Source organism: Gymnoscopelus microlampas (assembly GCF_963454915.1).
Source record: "Gymnoscopelus microlampas genome assembly, chromosome: 5".
Taxonomy (NCBI): Eukaryota; Metazoa; Chordata; class Actinopteri; order Myctophiformes; family Myctophidae; genus Gymnoscopelus; species Gymnoscopelus microlampas.
In genome coordinates, this window is record NC_139942.1 from 47,336,956 (window position 1) to 47,360,519 (window position 23,564).

At 43.1% G+C, this 23,564-nt stretch overlaps 1 protein-coding gene across 3 annotated transcripts in view; it reads left to right on the plus strand.

Annotated features, from left to right (window-relative positions):
- Positions 1–23,564, plus strand: part of zfyve9a (zinc finger, FYVE domain containing 9a) — a 51,473-nt gene that overhangs the window by 18,180 nt on the left and 9,729 nt on the right. The window contains exons 5-17 of one of the 3 annotated variants that reach the window (XM_084058543.1): positions 449–548; positions 5,118–5,294; positions 6,334–6,494; positions 8,064–8,196; positions 9,344–9,466; positions 9,959–10,114; positions 15,254–15,478; positions 18,247–18,329; positions 19,259–19,363; positions 21,224–21,343; positions 21,454–21,484; positions 22,800–22,880; positions 23,356–23,518. In XM_084058543.1, the coding sequence (XP_083914669.1) occupies positions 449–548; positions 5,118–5,294; positions 6,334–6,494; positions 8,064–8,196; positions 9,344–9,466; positions 9,959–10,114; positions 15,254–15,478; positions 18,247–18,329; positions 19,259–19,363; positions 21,224–21,343; positions 21,454–21,484; positions 22,800–22,880; positions 23,356–23,518 (1,658 nt within the window). Of the gene's footprint in view, positions 1–448; positions 549–5,117; positions 5,295–6,333; positions 6,495–8,063; positions 8,197–9,343; positions 9,467–9,958; positions 10,115–15,253; positions 15,479–18,246; positions 18,330–19,258; positions 19,364–21,223; positions 21,375–21,453; positions 21,485–22,799; positions 22,881–23,355; positions 23,519–23,564 lie in introns of all 3 variants that reach the window. The other 2 variants (XM_084058542.1, XM_084058544.1) reach the window with 2 other exon arrangements.

Genomic DNA, 23,564 nt, shown 5'->3' on the forward strand with positions numbered 1-23,564 from the left:
GTGTGTGTGTGTGTGTGTGTGTGTGTGTTTTTCTTGTGAGGGGGACCAGGAAAATACACACACACACACACACACACACACACACACACACACACACACACACACACACACACACACACACACACACACACACATTTTCCTGGTCCCCCTCACAAGAAAAAGGGTTGTTTCATGGTAAAAAAAAAACATTTAGAGATACTTTTACAATTAGAAAAAAAATCATGTTGGGGGGTGAGGGATAGGATTAGACATTAGAGAGGCGGGGTTTAGGTTGGAAGTTTTCCCTACTTTCTACTTAGTTGTGTCGGTGATGTCACACACTGAAAAATTGCTGATCTGCAAGCTTGCTGCCATTTTTCGGCTATTTTCAATGCCGTCCTAAAATGTTTGATGTCCTCACTAGTATAGTAATACAACGTGTGTTTGTGTGTGTGTGTGTGTGTGTCAGGTGTTCTGTGCGGCGTGCTGCAGCCTGAAGTGCAGACTGACGTACATGGACAGGAAGGAGGCCCGGGTCTGTGTCACGTGTCATTCTGCGCTGACCAATGGTGAGTCGCTTCACACGTAGCGGACAGTGGTACTGTACTTAAGTACAATTTTGGGGTACTTTTACTTTACTGGAGTATTTCCAATTTTACATACTTCTACTTCTACTCCACTACATCTCAGAGGCAAATATTGTACTTTTACTCCACTACCATTATTTGAAAACTTTAGTTACTTTTCATATATAAATAACTACATTATAAAACATACTTTAACCACTTTAGCCCTATTTTATACCTAGGCTGTTTGAAAATAGCCGATCTACAAGCTCACAACGTTGTGAGCTTGTAGATCTGCTATTTTCAAACATTTTAGTACTTTTACTTGTAGTGCTTTAAGTACATTTTGATACCAATACTTTTGTACTTTTACTCAAGTAAATTTTGAATTCCGGACTTTCACTTGTAACGGAGTACTTCTACATTGCAGTATTGATACTTTTACTTAATGTTTAAGTAAAACATATGAGTACCTTTTCCACCACTAGTAGCGGATCATTCAGAAACTCAATACATGGCTAAACCAGACCAATAGAGAGAGAGAGTTACGTCACTAGCATAGACTCCCATTGTAAGAATGGAATGTGGAAGTTATTTTTCTCAATCAATCTCAATCAAGGAACCTTTGGAAAAGCAACACAGCAGAAAACAATGCTGTGATATTAGGGGTGTGCCGATACACTAATTTCACGAAACGATACGATACGATATTTGGCTCACAACTTCGATACGATTTCGATACGATACGATACGCACTTTTTTTATTATGAAAATAAATGGAGGAGAAAAAAAGAAAATGCAAACAAATAATTCTGTTTTTGCATTATTCAGACATGCAAACTTGTAGCTTTTCAGCTACAATAGCCGTTTTGAATCCAAATAGTATGACACCTGACCCGAAAAAAAAACATGTTGTCACTCTTTTCACTTCGGGGCCGTTTGCATGTCTGATTATTATGATTGTAAAAAAAAAAAAAAAAAAAAAAAAAAAGTTTTTTTTTTTTTTTCAAAAACGATATTTTTTTTTTCAAAAACGATACATATCGTCGCGAAAACGTATCGCGATATATCGCGGGACGATATATCGGCACACCCCTATGTGATATGTCTTCTTTTATTTTCCCGAGCCGAGTATTTTATAAAGGTCTCAATCGTTCAGAAATAGTGTTTGTTCATAAAAGCTGTCCAGCCGGCTCTCATTAGACTCCAATGTTATTTCACTGAACTTTCAGTGTGAGTCTGACTGCCACCCAGTGCGCCGAATCCGCTGGGCTGGAATTGCAGGATAGAGAAAATGACTATCCTGCAATTCCAGCCCTTTTTGAAATGAATTCCTTGATCTCAATGAGGAAGTTCCAATGTTTGGAACTACAGGAGGCAACATCCTGCTTTGCGGCGAGATCAAAGCGTGACGCAACTCTCTCTCTCTATGGGTCTGGTGTAAACCTCTCGGAACATACGCAAAAGACGTGGGGAGATGTGGGGCTGGTATATACTATAAGCCTACATTATGTCTACTTATTCACTTGGCTCTGGGACAAGCACCCGTGTGCAAGCAAACCGGGGTTTTTGGTCTGCCTTCAGCGCTCCACTTCCGGTGGTGCGACTATGTTTTCATTCCCACTAACAATATTTCTCCACGGAACACTAACACCAATTCTCCCAAAGAACATGGATCGTTTTGGTTATAAGCCCACTTGTTTCTATGATGAAAGAGCAATTTAAAATGTTACTAACTTTCCGTGGTCTTGTCGGCTTCGAGGACGCTATTGTTAAATGAGTTTCGGCTTGTTTCTAGTGGGGAAGGAACGGCACACACGTAAATCCCGCCCACTACTGTACATTTGATTGGGTAAAGCGCGGCCTGCTTCCTGATCTGATTGCACGCCCACTTGTAACCAATGCGCACGGGTTGTCAACGCGGCTACCGACAGATTCAAACGCAGAGCAGAATCTGTTCTTGAGAGATTATGTCCAGTGTCATCATGAAATACGGCTGCCGTGTTAAGTGGTCAGATGGGTGGGCCACGTGCATTTTTCAGACCATGTTTCAATCGATCAATTTATTGTGTTCCGGCTCGGAGGATCAATGTAACGACTAACATAGTTATATAGTATACAAGTTGCTACTTAGCTGCATCACAATGACAACTCACTTTTCAAGGCTTTATGGAAATGATACACCATGACATTGTATTGTTAAAAAAACAAGTTATTTTAGTTATGTTAATGTTATATTATCATCAAAATCTTAGTGTTTTTCCAGGCCCACTTGCAATATCCTCATGGCCCACCACTAGGCCCCCGGCCCACATATTATTAAGAAGAACCACTGGTCTATCCACAGTAAATAAAATATATTTACAGCAGCTTGCCTCAGCAGACATCTAATTATGATACCATTGAAATACCAGCAGTCCGTGAGAAAAGAAAAACGCCACAGTCATGAGCATGAGTCATTAATCCAAGGACAAAGCGGAACGCCTGGTGCCTTCATTATGTAGCTTCATGGCTACCGGCACAAAGGACCGACTGACCGAGTCAGTCAGACTCCCTTGCGTCAGGGGTCAGTGAATCTGCCGTCGGTGCTCATCCGTCCTGCCTTCTCCTCGTTGAGGGGGTGTGGGAGGAGGGGGTTCATCATCAGGATAGCTTCCAGCCTCCTCCTCCTCATCATCATTCTTCCCTCCACCACCACCACCACCACCTCCTCCATACTGTCCAGTTTAACCCATTAAGACCGATTCTACAAAAGTCTTCTAAATCCCAACAGTTTTCTGAAAAACGTATGTTTCTATATCAGTGGTGCTCAAACCTTTTCATGTCAAGGACCCCCAAAGTTATATGTATTTGGCCGCCAACCCCCATCTCAAAATATTTTGTTCCAGGAACTCCCAGAAGCGAAGATTTTAGTTAAAATGTTCGCTTTAAAAGAATATTTATGTTAACAGAGTTGCACACATTTTCATGATTTTTCAAAAATAGCAGATCTACAAGCTCGTAGCGCGGCACTCGGTGCCGCGCTATGAGCTTGTATATCTGCTATTTCTGAATAGCCAAACTGTAAAATAATGCTTTTTAGCTCAACATCAAAAAATTACACAGGTAATCAGGTCTCAATGGGTTAAGTACTTTACAAGCAGTACTTGGGACAGATACATATGTAAAATGAAAAAAAAACATCACAAAGACAGAAAAGAGACAAATAATTTGGAGCAGATACAATAAAGAATGTAAGTTGGATAAAAATTATGAACCCCTATGAATTAAAAATGTGTTTGTCCAATTCTTCTTATTCAGTTTAAAACTAGGTGTCTCATTCAAAAAAAAGATTTCCCTAGCTACCTTGAGCCTCATCCTAACGTGATTTATATATTATATATCCTATTAAAATAAATCCCCTTGAATGTACTTACAGCATATGCTCTTTTAAAGGGAACATCCACGATATAACACTTTTAACACTATCGTGTTGTAATATTTCCAGGACGGCTATAATGTTATTAAAATGTGAAATTGTTTTTCAGATGTGCAATTTTATTCTGTGTGTGATAAAAAATCCATTCAGTGTGTGCTTTACAACCACGTTTAAAATGTGTTTTTATATTTATGTAATTAACTTATTATTACTCTTACCGTGTCAGTTTTTATAGTATTTCTCACTTACTTTCATGAGCTGGATGTAACGGTGATTTCGTTCTGCCGTGCACATTTTGAATGACAATAAAGTTATCTTGACCTTGACCCTGAATGGAGCTTTAATAGGAGAGAAATGTTCACCCATCTAAAACATAAATGGTAACCGTCAGGTTTCTGTGTCAACCGCTAAAAATAAAGAGCAAGGGCTTCTTTCCAGCGTAAGATGAAGTAAAGTAGACCACTGGTTCTCAACGTGGGGTCCGGGGACCCCCAAGGGTCCTTTTAGGGGGTTACAGGGGGTCCCCAGCTAGATGATTGATAGTTAGGAACCAAATAGACACTTATGGGTTTGTTACTCTGAGAGTGTACAAATGGAACCAAATGGACCCGTCACAGATTTTTACAGTGTAGTTTGGGTTCCCAGAGATAAAAAATAAAATAAAATAAATTGCAACATTTCCAATATACATTTCGGCCATTTGAAAATAGCCGATCTACATGCTCACAATGCTTGTAGATCTTTTGGTACTTTAAGTACATTTTGATACCAATACCTTTGTACTTTTACTCAAGTCAATTTTGAATTCCGGACTTTTACTTGTCACAGAGTATCTCTACATTGCAGTATTGATTGATTGAATTTTTTATTAGGCAAAATAATGTAAAACAACACAGTTACATTTATTATACTTTTGTCTAAAAGGTCCCACCAAAAAAGTCCTTGCAGACGTGTTTCCGCTGGGGTCCTTGCATTAATTTCATAGACTAATAGACTCATAGACTCATAGATTAATTTCATAGATATTGATACTTTTACTTAAGTAAACAATTTGAGTACTTTTTCCACCACTGCTTAAAACAACACAAGTGTTCAGTCATGAGATGTTGTTTTTTAACGCTCTTAACACTCTTCCTCATCTCCCCCTCCGCCAGTTCAATCCTGGGACACCCAGGTGAGCGGCTGCAACCAGAGCCCCAACCCCAACAACCCGGCAGAGTACTGCTCCACCATCCCACCGCTGCAGCAGGCGCAGGCCTCCGGGGCGCTCAGCTCGCCCCCGCCCACCGTCATGGTCCCTGTGGGGGTCCTCAAGCAGCCCGGCTCCGAGGGTACACACACAACCTCCACGCCGACGCCCATAAATCCTATTAGCACTTTATTTTTAGTATTTTTAGCAACCTCTTTGAGATTTATAGCCGTGATTTCCCTTCTCCTCCTCCTCCTCCTTCTCCTCCTCCTCCTCCTTCTCCTCCTCCTCGTGGAGTTCATGTATGAAGTGGTTTTTGTTTTCTTTAGATTTTCCTCCTGTTAGTTCTGCCTTTGGTTTTCCTCCGCTGCTCGCAATGGGGTTTCGCTTTTTAAAACTGTGTGTTTGGTCTTTTGTACTCTGGGTCGGTGTATTAGGCCTGTCCCCAACTAAGAATTTATATAGTATAATCTGATTGGCCAAATGTTGCCTATACTCGACTTGTAGTCCGATCATGCATTTTTTTTAAATAATATTTCTTGGATGATTCGGCTGAGAGATTGCCAGTCGAATCAGTCTGAATCATGCAAAAATAAATACATTTGGGCTGTGGGGGGTGCTTAATGTCTGATTTAACATATACTTGCTTGGTTTCTCCCAATAACTCATGATATATATATATATATCCTATTTTTGCCAAACTATTAGTTAATTAATAGCCCATCTTTCAGTCGAATCATGCAAAGAAAATATTTCGACTGAGGGATTGGATGATTCGACTGAGGGATTGGCAGTCGAATCAGACTCCCTCGATCGATTATTCGACTAATCGAGGTCAGGCTTAGTGTGCATGTGTGTGTGCTTGTTTGAGGGTGGGTTTGTTTATTCGTCGGAATGAATCACATAATTTATTTACTGCGGTGGTTCTCAAAGTGGGGTCCTTGAGGTGAATTCCAGGGGGTCCCCTGATAAATCATTGATAGTTGGGGACCAAATGGACCCTTAGTTATTGGTCTCTAACTCTGCGAGTGTATACGAATGGAACCAAATGGATCCATTTGGCTCCATTCGTGCACTCTCAGAGTTATTGGGGTCCGTGGCCTTAATGCATACCAAAAAACTAGGGGGGTCCTTGAAATGTAAAAAAGTTTGAGAACCACTGCTTCGTCCCTCACTTCCAGGGTCGCTGTCGCGTGAGCAGAGGAGGGTGTGGTTCGCCGACGGCGTCTTGCCCAACGGGGACACGGCGGAGGAGTCGTCCCCCAAACCTCTGAGCGACAGCCCCACCTCGTCCCCCTCCTCCTCCTCCAACAAATCTGCTGCTGGTGCTGAGTCCTCTGAGGTAGGCTGGCACCGTCACGAGTCACCTGCACAACATTCATTTTACAGCTAATGCCATTAGATTAGCTTGTTAGGACCGAGCTGCCACACATTGTTTGTTGCTGGGGGGGGGCGGGGAAGGGGGGGGTGTAGCGCTTATACAGAGGCTGCCTTTGTCCAGGCATCATGGTGAGAAGGGGTCAAGAGCCACAAACCGCTAGTAAACAAGGTTCAAAAGGAGCATTCCACATTGGCTTTGGCTGAGTTAAAGGGCCGTCCACACAAAGCACTGTAACTGTAACTACCGTATATCGTTCACCCCTGTTGTTGTTGTACAGTAGTTGTGGCACACTGATTTTCGGGTCCGGTGTCAGTGACCACCAGCGGTCCAAATGGACCCTTACGTGTCCGAGCCTCTGAGTGTGTAGAAATGGAACCAATTGGTTCCATCCGCACACTCTCAGAGTTAGATCAACATTTTACAGTGTAGATAAAACATTTTATCAAGTGGGGCTCTGTGGCCTGGTATTAACGTACTCTACCATACAAAATTGGTTAATTCACAGATTTAAAGTTGTACTTGTACAGATCAAAGCATTGTGTCTGTGGCTGTTTAATGCAGGACAGCACAAAGTGCATTCTGGATGCAGAATGAAAACTGTTGGGACTACTTCATGGACAGTTGAACCGATTGATTGTTACAACATTTGATCATTTTATCTATGCTGCTACCATGCTAGTCACGTGGTCGGTCTGCACTTTCTGTTTCTATGACGTCTGGCATTCCCCCATGACGACCATCACTAAAGTCATGCTGTTGCAAGCTCAGCAGTACAAGTGGACCGGTTCACCAGAGGTTCCTCTTGTTGACTGACTATTTATAAACAAGCTAAGCGGTGTGCTTAGCAACATGCAAGTGCTCACTTCTGTTTTCACTGGTTCCCCTTACTGATTATTCTTTCTTCATTTTTCACTTAATTTATTAGTTATGCCAATTACCCACCCCCACCAACCCCTATTCTGAATCATGTGACATCACCAGTGGCACTTCTTTTTCACCTGACGGTGAGGAGTTTCAACGGGAGGCCGTAACATAGGCAGAGAAACATGGCATTCCTCTCACTTCCGCTCCCTGCTGAACAGGCCCCCCTCCAACCAACCAGTAATGCAGTGTCAGTGACAGAGACCACCCTCCCGTGCTGGCTTCACACCCTCCTACACGGCCACTTGTGTTCATTATTGGAGCACCCGGGCCAAGCCGGAAGGCACCGTGGAGAATTCACACCCCTTACTGCTTTTTAATTATTCCTCCCTTTAAAGGACTCTCAAGATATGCTGTTAGTCGTGTTGTGACTTGTAAATAGAATGTGTTACAATTAATATTTTAGTCGATTAGGTGATGCTACCCGAAATCCACCAGTCCAAAACTGCAGCTGGTTCTGTCCTCGAAGACATGAAGTTAAAATAGTGTGGGTTTAGCTTCAGATAGGTGGATATCTCCGTTCAGAACAAGAGTCTGTATTTGTGACCTCTTCCTCTCTCTTCCTCCACCCCTCACCCACCCCCCTCCCCTCCCCTCCCCTCCCATTAGGCGGCCCACGCCCCCGCCGCCCCGGTGGTGGGCAGCCCCGTGGGCAGCTCCCTCAGTCTGATACCGGAGGACGGACTCCCTCCCATCCTCATCTCCACCGGAGTCAAAGGAGGTATGGGAGGCCACATCACAGGTGCTTGCCTTCATCCTCACCATTCCGCTGCCTCATTGCACCCTGAGCTGCGTTTTGGCTCGGCACCCATTCGGTGGCGTGTTGTACTGTATGTACAGTATGTGTGTGTGTTTGTAACCTGCGTTTGTGCCACCACGGCTCTCATGTTCACCGCCACTGCCACTCATTGCCGATGGTAAATGTGAGGGATGTTGTATGTTCACTCACAGAGAGGATCCACGGATCCTAAATTGCTTGTAACTGTTTGCCTATAAGCACGGGGGAAAGGTAGGACTCGCATAGCCAGATGATCTGAGATTTCTGCCCATCGAAATGTCTAGTGCAGGGGTCTTCAACGTTTTCAGCTCAAGGACCCCCTAGCTGAGAGAGAGAGACGAAGCAGGGACCCCCATACATTGCATACAGATTAAACTTTTTCATAGATTTCATAGGTAGCGTCAATGACTATCATCAGTGCTGTGCAAATTAATATTTTTTGTTCATTTCAGACATTTAATACAGACATTCAATACTTGGTACTTGATTTGCTTCTTTTCCCCTCTACACCAAACCTCTTTGCCGAAAATACCAGATCTACAAGCTCACAACGCCTCGCAGCGCGAGGCGTTGTGAGCTTGTAGATCTGGTATTTTCGGCTAATGTTCATCAGAATATAGAGATGCTAGGGTTCAAGTGGTTAATGCAAAAAAACAAATCCTATCACACAAAGATTTGGCGGACCCCCTGGAGTAACTCCGAGGACCCCCTAGGGGTCCCGGACCCCCTATTGAAGACCCCTCATCTAGTGACTTCTAAATTAAATGTAGGGGCTAGAAAAACTGGGTGGAAACAGAAAAAAAACAAAAAAAAACAAAGACTTCATACTGAGACAGTATCAGGATTAGGCGAAGGTTTTTTTTAGCCGGCCGTTCCTACATTAAATGTAGAAGTTCCCAGACGTATTAGGTGGTTAGTAGATCTCCGATCGTCTGGTCACGCGAGCACTACGGGAAAGTATCACGACTCAGTCTGGTTTTCTTCATTTTGGAATATCCTCTGCCCCTCTCCTTTCACCCAAATCTCTCCTTTTCGATCCTCTTTTCTTCCCGGGGCGTCCATCCGCCCTGACTTAACCCTGACTCCTCCTTCCCCCGGTTGCTCGGCTCAGACTACGCGGTGGAGGAGAGGCCGTCGGAGATCGTCCTCATGCAGCAGCTGGAAGAGGGAGGCCCGGACCCTCTGGTGTTCGTGCTCAACGCCAACCTACTGGCCATGGTGAAGCTGGTGAATTGTGAGTTCCCCATCGACTGATTTATTATGGGCCTAAAGACCTGAGGCCCATTCTACAAAACGTCTTCTAAATCTTTCTGAAAAAACACATGTTGCTATTTCAGTGCTGCTCAAACTTTTTCATGCCAAGGACCCCCAAAATTATATGTATTTGGCCGCCGACCCCCAATCTCAAAATATTTTGTTCCAGGGAACCCCAGAAGCAACGATTTGAGTTAAAATTGTTTGCTTTAAAAAATGTATACATTCAAAGATTTGAACCCATTTTCAAGATTTTTCAAAAATAGCAGATCTACAAGCTCGCGGCAGCTTTCGGCGCGAGACACTAGCTCAGCTAGTGCGCTAGTGTCTCGCGCCGAAAATAGCCGCTCTGCGAGCACCCGACGAGTCGCAGAGCTCGTAGATCGACCACGTTGTGGCGTTCGACGCCGCAGGCATTACTCGACGTGACACGCTACTGTCCTTTTCTGACATGCTGCTCTCGTTCCTACAGATGTGAACAGGAAGTGTTGGTACGCCACCACTAAGGGCATGCACGCAGTGGGCCAGGCGGAGGTGGTGATCCTGCTGCAGTGTTTGCCCGATGAGAAGACCATCCCCAAGGACATCTTCACCCACTTCGTACACCTCTACCAGGAGGCCCTGACCGGTAAAGCACAACACCACCAGGGTTCAAACCACTTAAACCCATGAAGACCTGAACCCATTAACCCATTAAGACCTGAGGCGATTCTTAAAAAACAATCGAAATCCTAACAGTTTTTGGGAAAAAAAAAAAAAAGTCAAGATTTTTCAAAAATAGCAGATCTACAAGCTCATAGTGCGGCACTCGGTGCCGCACTATGAGCTTGTATATCTGCTATTTTTGAATAGCTAAAGAAATCTAAATTGACACAGATGCGTTCCAGGTATTAATGGGTTAAGACCTGAGGACGATTCTAAAAATGCCTTCTAAACCAGTGGTTCTCAAACTTTTTCATGTCAAGGACCCCCAAATTGACACTTGACATGCCAGGGACCCCCATAAGAGAAGATTTTTACGGATCTAGCAGTGATTCTCAACCATTTTAATTTCAAGGACCCCCAGTTTGACATGCATTAGGCTACGGACCCCCATTTAATGGCATTTCCATCTCTGGGACCCCAATTTATATTGTAAAATCAATGTTAATTTAACTCTGAGATTGTACCGAAATTATACAGTTTGTTAGCTCAGATATTAATTATATCTGAGCTAACAAACTAGTCTTCTCCGCTGTACCGCAGAGGAAGTAATTGAGGTAGGAGGAGGCAAACTCGATTTGTCTTCACATAAATTCGTTCCACCACTTGTCGCGCGTCAAGGACTGTCGAGGACCAACGTCACGATTTACAGTTTGCCTACGACATCGTCCATGGTCGAACCCATAACTCTAGTACTTGCACTTCTCTCTACAAGCTCATAATAACGTGTCGTGTTATGAGCTTTTAGATCCACTATTTGTTTAAGGGATTTTCTGCCTTTATTGGATAGTAGAGTTTTTTTTTTTGAATGACAGTAACAGGGAGAAAGAAACGTGAGTGACAAAGGTCGTTGGGCTCGGGAATTGAACCTGCGACTCGCTGTCAGACTAGGTATTAGAGCCTATATGTGGTATGCGCCTTAACCACTAGGCCATCGGGGGTGTTCTTAGACCCTGAGTGGTCTTAAAGATAATTCTCAGTCATTGTCTGTTTTAAAAAATGAAATAAAAGAACCGGATACAGAGCTCCACCAGGAGGCCCACATATACCGTAAGAAAGGAGACCCACCTCCAGCGTGGTGGGCCCCTCATGGGGACAATAGCAGCTCATTAGCAGTTCACCACGGAGATCCTCAGGTGAGGTCCATTCTGTCACAGCGAGCTGCTGGCCAAGTTGAAGTATGAGCTAACCCCTAGTACTGACGTAATGTCCCAGCTCTGTCTGGAGGCCCGTGGAGACGGCTGGCCCTCGGCCGCTCTGGTTTAGGAAACCAGGTCAGCGTGGCACCGCCACTGAGCCGAGTCTCTGGCCTCCACGGGAATACCCCCCAAAAGATATGGCACAAACATTTGTGTCACCTTGTAAGATGTGTAAAATGTTTTTTTTTAGAAAGAAAGAAAGAAAGAAAGAGGATTTCTGTTCAAAAGTTAAACCTCTATTGTGATAGTAATCATTGCTATATCAGTAACAGGGGTCGCCCCGTCTCTCCGGCTCTTTACAGAAAATAAATGTTCAGGTCAGGATACCAATTTCATCCAAGCAGGAGAAAGAACTCCACAAAAATCATTTTGTCATCTTACATTTTTATAGCGTTCCAGGTCCAAGTTTTTTGGTCTGATCATTTTTCTCTGCTCCCTCCACATGCCGCGAAGTGAGCACAAGCTAATATCGGGTGACTTTGACGGCTTTCTTTACCTCCCCCGGGCTTGTTCTGGTGGTTACATATTCACAGCTCGCCTGCAAACTCGGGCTCGACGGCGGAACGGAAGGAAGCGTGTTGTCGCTGTCGTTTCAGATCTACGTAACGTGGCTGTCGCTCTGGTTCCACACGGAGTCCCTCGCCGTTTGCTATTGCTAGGGTTGCTGTTTTTGCTTTTATATTTTACGTACCATCATCCGACGGTCGTTAACCTCTCCTGAGATAATTAGTAACACGAAGTCCCACGTGTGTAATACAAGGTTGCAGGCGGAGCTCGCACGGCTGTCAGGGTCATAAGCCTGATTTTTATGCTTGTCGTATGACGGTGGCACACGCTGAAAATAGCTGACCTACAAGCTCACAACGTGTCGCGGATGCGACACGTTGTGAGCTTGTAGGTCCGCTATTTTTTGCATTAGGCTTTAAACCTAGTTATTAGTTAGCAACATACTTTTGCTCGACGTTATTTTCTTCGAGCAAAAGTATGTATTATTAGCTCTTAGTCGGTGTGCTGCTGACTGACCATCAGCTCTCCGTGTTTTTCTGGCGGTAGATTAAGCCTTTCTTTTATCCACATGGAATAATCTGGAAGAATAAACTGACACGTACTAAGCCACGGAGCCCTTCATATTCAGCCCTTCAAAGGATGAGAATTAGAATTCCAATACCCTGTCTTCTCTGCCTTCCTTTTCTCACACTTCCTCCATCATCTGCCTCTCTCTCTCTCTCTCTCTCTCTCTCTCTCTCTCGCTCTCTCTCGCTCTCTCTTGCTCTCTCTTGCTCTCTCTTGCTCTCTCTCTGTTTCTAATGCCTCTGTAGCTGACCTTTCTACTGCAACATTAAGTACTTTCAACCTGCTGTCCCTATTTTGGGCAGGCCTGTTCTTTGACATTTTCACCATTAAAGGTGAACATCTCAAACGTTTTAAAATGTTCTTCAAAATGTAACTTTTCTTATTTTAAAGGAAATTCAACAAACTGAAAATAACTGATCTATAAGCTTGCAATTTGCTGTGACCTTGATCTACAAGCCTTTCTTTCTCCGTTTTCACCACTATTACTATTTTTGGAAATAGGGCTTAAAGGAGTAGTTTACCCAAATAAATCCTCTTATTTTCTATCAATTACAAACCCTATGAGCCAATAATTTGATGACCGGCGGAGTCTTGACTCAAAGGACACCCTTTGGGTGAAATACTCCTTTAAGACGGTTATAAGCCATCTTTTCCTCCTCCACTATAACTCCTCTCCTCATTTCCCTCCTGCTCCTCCGACCTCCTCTCACACCTCCCCATCTTTTCCTCGCTCCTCTCATTTGTTCCTACGTGTGTGTGTGTGTGTGTGTGTGTGTGTGTGTGTGTGTGTGTGGGGTTATAAAAGTGGCCACGTGAGCAGAATGACACTAGTGAGAAAGGACACCCGCTCTCTGCTCACCGCCTCTACGTTGCGGTTGCCCTTGAACCGCCGTCCTCTGGTTGCGGCCGGCGGCCGGAAGACACCGGTCGTACCATAGTGCAGCGGACGGTCGGGGCAGAAATCCTTGTATCTCCATACCGTTGCTGTCGAGGCAGAAACCTCTTATCTCCATATTCTAACTTTTTGTGTTTTTTCCTGTAAATGAACGCCCTACTTGATCGTACTATTTCGTCACGCAAAAGCATCAAAAGCTATTGCTATTTTTGAATCCTGAAAAGTAACAGTTTTGGAGGTTTATGTCTTTTCTTTTTATGTCAATCAATGCCCTATTTCAGGGGTCTTCAACAGGGGGTCCGGGACCCCTAGGGGGTCCTCAGAGTTACTCCAGGGGGTCCGCCAAATCTATGTGTGATAGGATTTGTTTTTTTGCACTAACCACTTGAACCCTAGCATCTCTATTCTGATGAACATTAGCCGAAAATAGCAGATCTACAAGCTCACAACGCCTCGCGTATTGAATGTTTAAGTGGCTAAATGTCTGAAATGAACAAAACATATTAATTTACACAGCACTGATGATAGTCAATGACGCTATCTATGAAATCTATCAAAAAGTTTAATCTGTATGCAATGTATGGGGGTCCCTGCGTCGTCTCTCTCTCAGCTAGGGGGTCCTTGAGCTGAAAACGTTGAAGACCCCTGCCCCATTTTATACTTTGTCGTATGAAAGTGTCATACAAAAGTAGCAAAAATAGCAGAACTACTGTACAAGCTTGGATAAATTAAAGAATACACTTCTTTTTTTTTTTACTCCACTGACTGTCTAAGCGTAATGTCCCTGCATGGGGGGCATGATGCAAACGCCCTTCATCCTGGCTCTCACCCTCCACTGTCCTATCTGAATAAATCATTAACAAATACATTAACCTTCATCTCCTCCCATCAGCACTTTATTCCATGATTATTATAGTTTGGCCATTTTTTATTAGTCAAAGTATTGTGTAATAAAAACTCAACATCATCATGCCTTTAAAAAATATGTATATATTTACAGTTAAAATGGTACACAGAGATATACTAGAGTCAGTGGAGATCAGGTTCGTTCAGCCTTCCCGTTCTGAACGAACCTTTGAACAGGATCCAAGTCCTTCTGTTCACTGACTGCATACAGAGATAGAAAATAGCTCAAAAATCAGTATTATGCCTAGCTTTAGGCATGTCAATACATTGACAAAGATGAAAACTAAGAACATTTTCTCTATGATTCTAGTTTGTTTTAGATATTATTTTGTCTAACACAAAGTACTGTACTGTTTTCTTTTTTGGCAAAGCCTCATTTTTATTTCAGTCATTATTTTTATTGGTTTGACCTGAGGCCGAGGTCTACAAATGCCTTCTAAATCAGTAGCTCTATTAAGTTAATAGAATTAGAAGTTAACTTCTAATGACAATCAGTAGTTCTATTAACCCTTTAAGACCTGGGACGCATCTGTGTCACTTTTAGATTTGAGCTAAAAAAGCATTATTTTACACTTTGGCTATTCAAAAATAGCAGATATACAAGCTCATAGCGCGGCACCGAGTGCCGCGCTACGAGCTTGCAGATCTGCTATTTTTGGAAAATCGAGAAAATGTGTGCAAATTAATATACTTCTGGGGGTCCCTGGAACAACATATTTTTAGATGGGGGTCCGCGGCCAAATAAATATCATTTTGGGGGTCCTTGACATGAAAAGGTTTGAGCACCACTGATATAGAAACACTGATACAGAAAACAGTTTTAGAAGACATTTGTAGAATCGGAACCTCAGGGCTCAATGGGTTAAGTTAATAGAATTAGAAGTTAACGTCTAATGACCTTGCTAAATCAGTAGTTCTATTAAGTTAATAGAATTAGAGGTTAACTTCTAATGACCTTGCTTTCCTCCTCCTTCCTCTTCCGACCACGCAGGGAACGTGCTGAGCCACCTGAGTCACTCGTTCTTCACCCAGAGCTTCCTGGGCAGTAAGGAGCACGGCGGCTTCCTCTACATCAGCCCGTCCTTCCAGTCCCTGCAGGACCTGCTGCTCCCCAACCCGCCCTACCTGTTCGGCATCCTCATCCAGAAGTGGGAGACGCCGTGGGCCAAGGTGTTCCCCATCCGCCTCATGCTGCGGCTGGGGGCAGAGTACCGATGTAAGTGACTGTATATGGCGGTGGTTCTCAAAGTTTTTCCGTGCCAAGGACCCCCATATTGAAGGGTATTTGACCGTGGGGATGAACCCCATCTGACATGTTTTTGCGCCAGGGACCTCCCAGAAGAGAAGATTTGTGTAAAAAAATAAATCAAAATGATTCACATTTTATCAAACACGATTTACGATTAAAAAAAAAATAGCAGATGTACAAGCTCGCAGTGTGAGCTTGAAGATCTGCTATTTTTGAATAGCCAACATATAAATGGATAAAGTGGTTAAAATGATTGTGATGCTCTATTTGCCCCCCCCCCCCCCTTAAGGACCCCTGGGGGATCTGCTATTAGTTTTTTTTGTTTTTTCTGTTTTTTTCCCCGAAAATGTTTGGAAGATTTTGAATTGTTTTGGTATTTTCTAACACAAATCTTCTCTTTTGGGGGTCCTTGGCACAAAACACATATCAATTTGGGGGTCATTGACATGAAAACATTTGAGAACCAGTGTTTTTTACCTCATGACATTGTCATGAAGCCTTGTGAGGGATTTGGCTGAAGAGGCACTTCTTCTTCTCACACCAAATAAATCCCCTCCTCCTGCAGTCAGATCAGACCTGCCAGCACACAGCTACCACCTGGCGAGCCTCAGCCTCTCTCTCACACACACACACACACACACACACACACTTACTGCCGGCACACACCAGACTTTTTTCGCACACACGACGCACACACGCGCATATACGCACACGCGCACTTTTAGATCCAGTCCTATTTTAAAAGTCTGCGTATGTGCGACTTGCGTATCCGCGCGCCTGGTGTAGCCGCTATAATTGATAATCACTTGGATCTAAACAAACGCGCTGTACGCACCACGCATACGCTCGCTTTGAAAAGTCTGGTGTAGATCGGCCGTCACACACTTACACACACACACACACACACACACACACACACACACACACACACACACACACACACACACACTAAAAAAATAGCAGATATACAAGCTCATAGCGTGGTGCCGAGTGCTTGTAGATCTGCTTTTTTTGTTGTTGAAAAATCATGATTTCTTTTGCAAATCTTTGAATATATATTTTTAAGCGAACATTTGTAACTCAAATCTTTGTTTCTGGGATTCTACAAATGTCTTCTAAATCCTGTCCAGTTTAAAAAAAAAAAAAAAACAAAGGTTGCTGTTAGTGGTTCTCAAACTTTTTCATGTCAAGGACCGCCCAAATGTATATGTATTTGGCCGTGGACTTGTTCCAGGGACCCCCAGAAGTTGTAACACAAGTTAAAAATGTTCGCTTGAAAATATATATGTTCAAAGATTTGCACAAATTTTCACGATTTAAAAAAAATATGCTATTTTTTAATAGCCAAAGAAATCTTAAAATGACACAGATGCTTTCCCGGATTGAATGGGTTAAACCACTGATTCTCAACATCATCAACAACAACACAGTGGAATGAACATGCCATGATGCCACCCTGTGTGCGCTCTAATAACTAAGGAGCGAGTGGAAAGTGTGTTGTTGTTGGGGCGGTTTGGTGCAGGACACCTGAGGAGATTTGTGAGACGGGTTTCCAGGCTAATTAGATCTCCAGCAGATACATCAATATATCGTGATTCGTTTCCAGCTGTTTTGCAGAGATAAGGACAAAAATAGATGTTTATAAGGAGCTTTGTAGGGTTCTGCTGAAAACGCTGTCTTAGTTTGCGCTTGTGTGGATTAACCACCCCCCCCCCTGCCCCCCTACTTTCCCTATATTAACCCACACAGTGGTGTACTGATACTGAGGTGCTATACTGTTGACGTCATTAGCAGGTGTGTACCATTCATTCATGCGTGTGCGTGGGAACAAGAGCAGTACGTGTGCACACACGTACTGTGTGTGCACATACTGTGTACTGTGTGTCCTATAGGAAAATAGGAGATCTATATAATAAGCTCATACGTTGTGAGCTTGTAGATCTGCTGTTTTTGCTAGTTTTGCGTGGCGCTCTTGTAATAAGAAACGAAATAAGGCATATATTTACCAAAAAAAACACATAAAATGCTGAAGCAGGGAGATACAAGGTTTTTTTTCTTCTCTGAAAGCAACGATATGATCTTTTGAGTATAGCAAAGTTTGTCCAGTTCAGTGTAGTAAAACCATGATGGGAACCTGGCCCTTCCACCCACGGGGATAGAAAATTAACCCAATGGGAAAGCCAGCCCATGCTAGTGGCATTAATCTAGGCTAATAACTAAGAGTGAGTGAGCCTTCACAGTTGTAGCTCCCACTCCACTGAATCACCCTCCTCTGGCATTAAAAAACACAGAGTCAGTTGATTCTTTTAAAACGCTGCTAAAAAACACATTTCTTTCACAAGCACTTTGTCTTGTAAGGTTTTTGCCTCCTGTGCATTTATTTTTCTGTCTATTATATCATGTTCTTCTCTCTTTTTTTATTCCTATTTTATTGGTATTCTGTTTTTATTCTTATGTAATGCTTTTTTCATCATTGTACAGCACCTTTATGACTCAAATGTACCTTTAGGGTGCGTGCAGTCATACCAAACTTAGATTCTGCCTATGCGGTGGATTCTGCCAATGCTTTTCAATGGGAACGGAGTGGTTTGTTGCTATTCGCAGATTTCCGCCAAAATAAAAACGCAGAATCAAAGTTCGGTGTGACTGCACCCTCAGTGTGATTCTAGGTTGATGTGTGTTAAACTGCGATGCTGTAACAACTGAATACTTTATTTTATACTTTTTTCCCCCAGTCTATCCGTGCCCGCTGTTCAGCGTACGATTCAGAAAACCTCTCTTTGGAGAAACCGGTCACACCATCATGAACCTACTAGCAGTAAGAGCTTTGTTTTCCACTTCTGATGTATTCTGTTTGTGTTTTTTTAACCCGATTCTTCTTCTTGCTTCACATGAAATTGAGGTTCAAAAGGGAGAGATGTCCTCTATTTAAAATACAGTAGAGACACCAACACTTTTCTTAAAATATTTTAAGGGAGATAAATAAACAAATATATGGTACTATTAACCATTAAGGGTTTAAGTGGTTAAAGGGATAGTTCACCCCAAAAATAACCTTTCTTCTATCGATTAGTCACCCCATGGAGACTTGAATTCATGGATATGTTTTAGTTTTTGTCGCATTCCTAAGCCAATAATTTGATAATCTGAGTTCCCAGAAGTTTTCGCCAGCTCTGGCGAGGAACTTCTGGGCCAGAGCCCTGGTATTTGTGGGCGGGATGTACCTTACGCTCTGAATCTGAGCGGACACGCCTCTTACCGGTCTGAGAGCTGTGCAACTCGTCTAAAAAGTCCGACGAGAGGCAAACAGCAGTACACAACAATGGCGGCCGAAATTTCTCAAGGGGAAATTGCTTCCCGTCGATCCTATTTAGATGCAACACCCACTGCATGTGGATCCCGCCCCCTTTTCTTCATTGGCTGTTGATTTGAATCACAACGCAGTGGCCGCGCCCCTGCTGTCCAAGCTCCGACGCTAACCCTCCCAGACTAATAATTTGATGACCGGCAGTGGTTCCGGAAGGAGACACAAACAGTCTCCTTTGTGTCTCCTACCGGAACCGCTGCATACCGGGTCCGCTGGTAATCAAATTATTGCCTTAGGAATACGACAAAAACTAAAACATATCCATGAATTCAAGTCTCCATGGGGTGACTAATCGACAGAAAGAAAACATAAATTGCATGAACTATCCCTTTTTAAGTGGTTGAAGTGAAGACTTCACGTTGTCTTTCTTTGTGCCGTAGGACTTCCGTAACTACCAGTACACGTTGCCGGTGGTGAAAGGTCTGGTGGTGGACATGGAGGTGAAGAAGACCTGCATTAAGATCCCCAGTAACCGCTACAATGAGGTGAGACGTTCGTCATTTGAAAGCCTGCACAGTTCCTTCTGTCTCGTATGTAAATGCCTCCTGTTTGCCTTACTGTTTTGCGTCACCGTCCTAGTCTAGTGACGTTGATATAACTGGGTACATCTGTTATCGGGGTGCCTGCGGCGTTGGCTCGTGCTTTCCTCACCGATGGTTGATGAGTAAGGGTCCTTTTACACACCGGGAGTGTGACAAATAAACCGTCAGATTTATAGCAGAGTTTTTAGAAGCACGGAGAGCTTAACCACTTGAATCCCAGCACACACCCTATTCTGGGGGGAACATTCAGCAGAAATGGCAGATCTACAAGCTGCTGTTTCATTCAGTACATTTACTCAAGTACTGTACTTAAGTACAATGTTGAGGTATTTCTTTACTTTAGTGGAGTATTGCCAATTTTCAATACTTTTACTTCTACTTTTCCTTCTATAAAAATATTGTACTTTTACTCCACTACAATTATTTGACTTTAGTTACTAGTTACTTTGCAGATATAAGTTATTATATTATAAAACATACATTAACCTCTTTAGCCCTATTTTATACATAGGCTATTTGAAAATAGCCAATCTACAAGCTTCAAATATTTTAGTACTGTTACTTTTGGTACTTTAAATATATTTTGATGCCAATACTTTTGTACTTTTACTCAAGTAGCATTTTTGAACACAGGCCTTTTACTTGAAACAGAGTATTTCTACATTGCGGTATTGATACTTTTACTCAAGTAAAACATTTGAGTACTTTCTCCACCACTGGTTTCTGGCGAAGGAAACAAGCAGAAAAAGTACAGAGCCAACTCCGGTCCGTTGTACTAAGTATAGAGGATTTAAGTGGCTAAAGTGCCAGTGATATACTTTCAGCAGGCCTAGCCACCAAAATAAGCATGTTCAGCCTGTGTGGATGACGTGATGAAATCACTACATATGTGTAACAGTAACAACAGGTGTACATCCTTGGCTGTGATAGTTTTTCCCGTGAAGTAAATGGTATTTTCTTGTCCTGTTGTTATAAGACGAACGGCGCCGGTGGTAGGTTTGGCTGGCAGTGCTGGCCGTGTCATTTGGCCGCTGAACGCGGTGACAGATGGAAGCCCAGTAACACGAAACGGGGACCGTTTGACAACAACATGTAGACGGGCCTTTAACCCATTAAGACCTGGAACTGTGTTATTTTTTGATTTGAGCTAAAAAGCATTATTTTACACTTTGGGCTATTCAAAAATAGCAGATTTACAAGCTCATAGCTCATAGCTACAAGCTTGTAGATCTGCTATTTTTGAAAATGTGTGCAAATCTTTGAATATGTATATTTTTAAAGCGAACATTTTTAACTCAAATCGTTGCTTCTGTGGGTCCCTGGAACAACATATTTTGATGGGGGTCCGCGGTCAAATACATATAATTCTGGGGGTCCTTGACATGAAAAAGATTGAGCACCACTGATATAGAAACATACGTTTTTCAGAATACTGTTGAGATTTAGGAGACATGTAGAATCGGCTTCAGGTCTCAATGAGTTAACGCAGCGAGCGGGCTAAAAATGGCTCCAGATTTTTAATTTTCATATTTACCAAGCTGTGAAGGACGGATTTCAAAGAAAACGCCAGCCGTCGAGTCGCTGAAAGGAAATTAATTGTTTTTCTTAGCGAGTGATGATATCCATGCTATTCATAATGTGTCAGTGTCCTCCTCGTCCAATCTGTCATCTCGAACGCAACCCACTTAACAAAAAAAAACACTTCACCCATGCGCCCGACGCAATTAAGGCTTAACACCATTTCTGTCCCCAAACACCCCGTCAAGCAGCTTAATTATACACAGAGGATGTTTGTCCCTCCAGCTAATGAAGGCGATGAACAAGTCCAACGAGCATGTGCTGGCCATGGGGGCGTGCTTCAACGACAGGGCGGACTCACACTTGGTGTGCGTTCAGAACGACGACGGCAACTACCAGACCCAGGCCATCAGCATCCACCATCAGCCCCGTAAAGGTAAGTAATAACTACCAGACCCAGGCCATCAGCATCCACCACCAGCCCCGTAAAGGTAACTAATAACTACCAGACCCAGGCCATCAGCATCCACCACCAGCCCCGCAAAGGTAACTAATAACTACCAGACCCAGGCCATCAGCATCCACCACCAGCCATGTAAAGGTAAAAAATCACACCCTGTGTGAAGTGAGTGGTGCCTTTGATGAGCCTCGTATTGACCCCCGTATTGATGTTGTCATCAATGTTTGTGGACAAACATACATACATACATACATACATACATACATACATACATACATACATACATACATACGGACACACGGACAAAGTCATGTATAGGAGTGGTTGCCTTCGGCACCACTCAAAAACACACTGCAATGTGTGATTGGTGAGGAAACGCCTTCATGATTTATATCCATTTATTTCTAATATCTGCCCACAACAACCTAGTCAGTTATTGAAGAACCTTTCCAAACCTCTATAATCGCTCTCTGAGGGACTACCAACACAACCAGATGGCAATTAATTCACGGAGAGATATAGCGCAAACTTTGCCCACTGTGAGTCTTTAGCCAGAAATGGTAGAAATTTCCACATTGGAGGTTGATGAAAACAAACAAACGGTGGAGATCCAGGTGGCAGAATCACCGTTCCAGTATATAGAGTGGGTGGACCTCTAACATTCTGCACACAAAGCCAAACATCAAGCATAAAAATATTTCGTCTGCAGAGAGTTTCGACAAGCCCCCTAAAAAGTTTGACTTTCTTTTGAAGCATGCTGCCAGCATTGCTGTCCCCTCCACCACCTCATCCCTGTAGCGTAGAGCAGGGGTTCTCAACCTGTAGGTCGGGACCCCCATGATTTTGGGGGGGTCCCCAGATGACAGTGAAGTGACAATGTAAGGACTTTTAAGACCTTTTTAATACCAAAAAAAAAGATAGAAAATAAAAAAGACCATTACTGCATCAAAAGTAATCAACAAACTATATACTATAAATAAACTGGTCAAACATTGGCCAAATTGTCAAATAATATAAGAAAATAGCCAATCTACAAGCTCACAACGCCTCGCAACGCGAGCTTGTAGATCTGCTATTTCATAGATCATAATATTTATCTGTGGGAACTGAGTCAAACAAAATGTTATGTCTCAACTCCTGCAATTCCAAGTGCTTGTCAGGGTGGGGGGTCTCCAGTTCAAATACGATTATTTTGGGGGATCGCGGCCTGCAAAGGTTGAGAACCACTGACGTAGAGGGACGTCTCTCAACATCTCATCTCTCCATCTCCGTTCGGCCTCATTGCATCATTGTTGCCTGATGATCTCTGTTCGCCCCGAGAGTCCCCCCCCCCCCTCGAGGATTAGTTAAGTTGAATTGAAAGTTATTTTGGTTAAATGTTTCCTTTTCTTGGTCTTCCAGTGACTGGCGCCTGCTTCTTTGTGTTCAGCGGTGCTTTGAAAGCCTCATCGGGTTACCTCGCCAAGACCAGCATTGTAGAAGGTGAGAACTCTCTGTTAACAGTCCAGTTTGTGGGCATTAAAAAACTCTAGCACTGTATACTTCGTGGTATGATGATGAATAGCGAAAATAGCCGATCTACCAGCTCACAATGAGTATATAAGTGCTATAAGACCGTATCGTTTACTGTAACATGTATAGTGATTATTCGATAATAATATAGAATATTCTTTTCTATTTCTATTCTTTTTTCTCTGTATATTTTTTATATATCAATAAATCAACACAAAATAATTCTAAAATACATTTTATAATCAACTAAATCAATTAGTCTGATTAACCACTTATGTCCTATTTTATACTTTGTCGTACAACGGTTCCATTGAAAAGGCATTATTTGATTAAAAGTACATGTTTTTATAATTCATCATAAACAGTACAGTATAGTACTTTTAAATAGATTAATTGTTGATGATAATGGGCCTTCTGTTTTTTCCCCCCTCCCTGTGGTGGTCAGATGGCGTGATGGTCCAGATTACAGCAGAGACCATGGACTCTCTACGGCAGGCCCTGAGGGACATGAAGGACTTCACCATCGTCTGTGGGAAGGCTGAGCAGGAGGACAACCAGGAGCACGTCCACGTCCAGTGGACCGAAGACGACCACAACTTCAACAAGGGGTGAGAAGGAGGGACCGGGGACCAGGCTGACGGAGGGAGGGTGGAA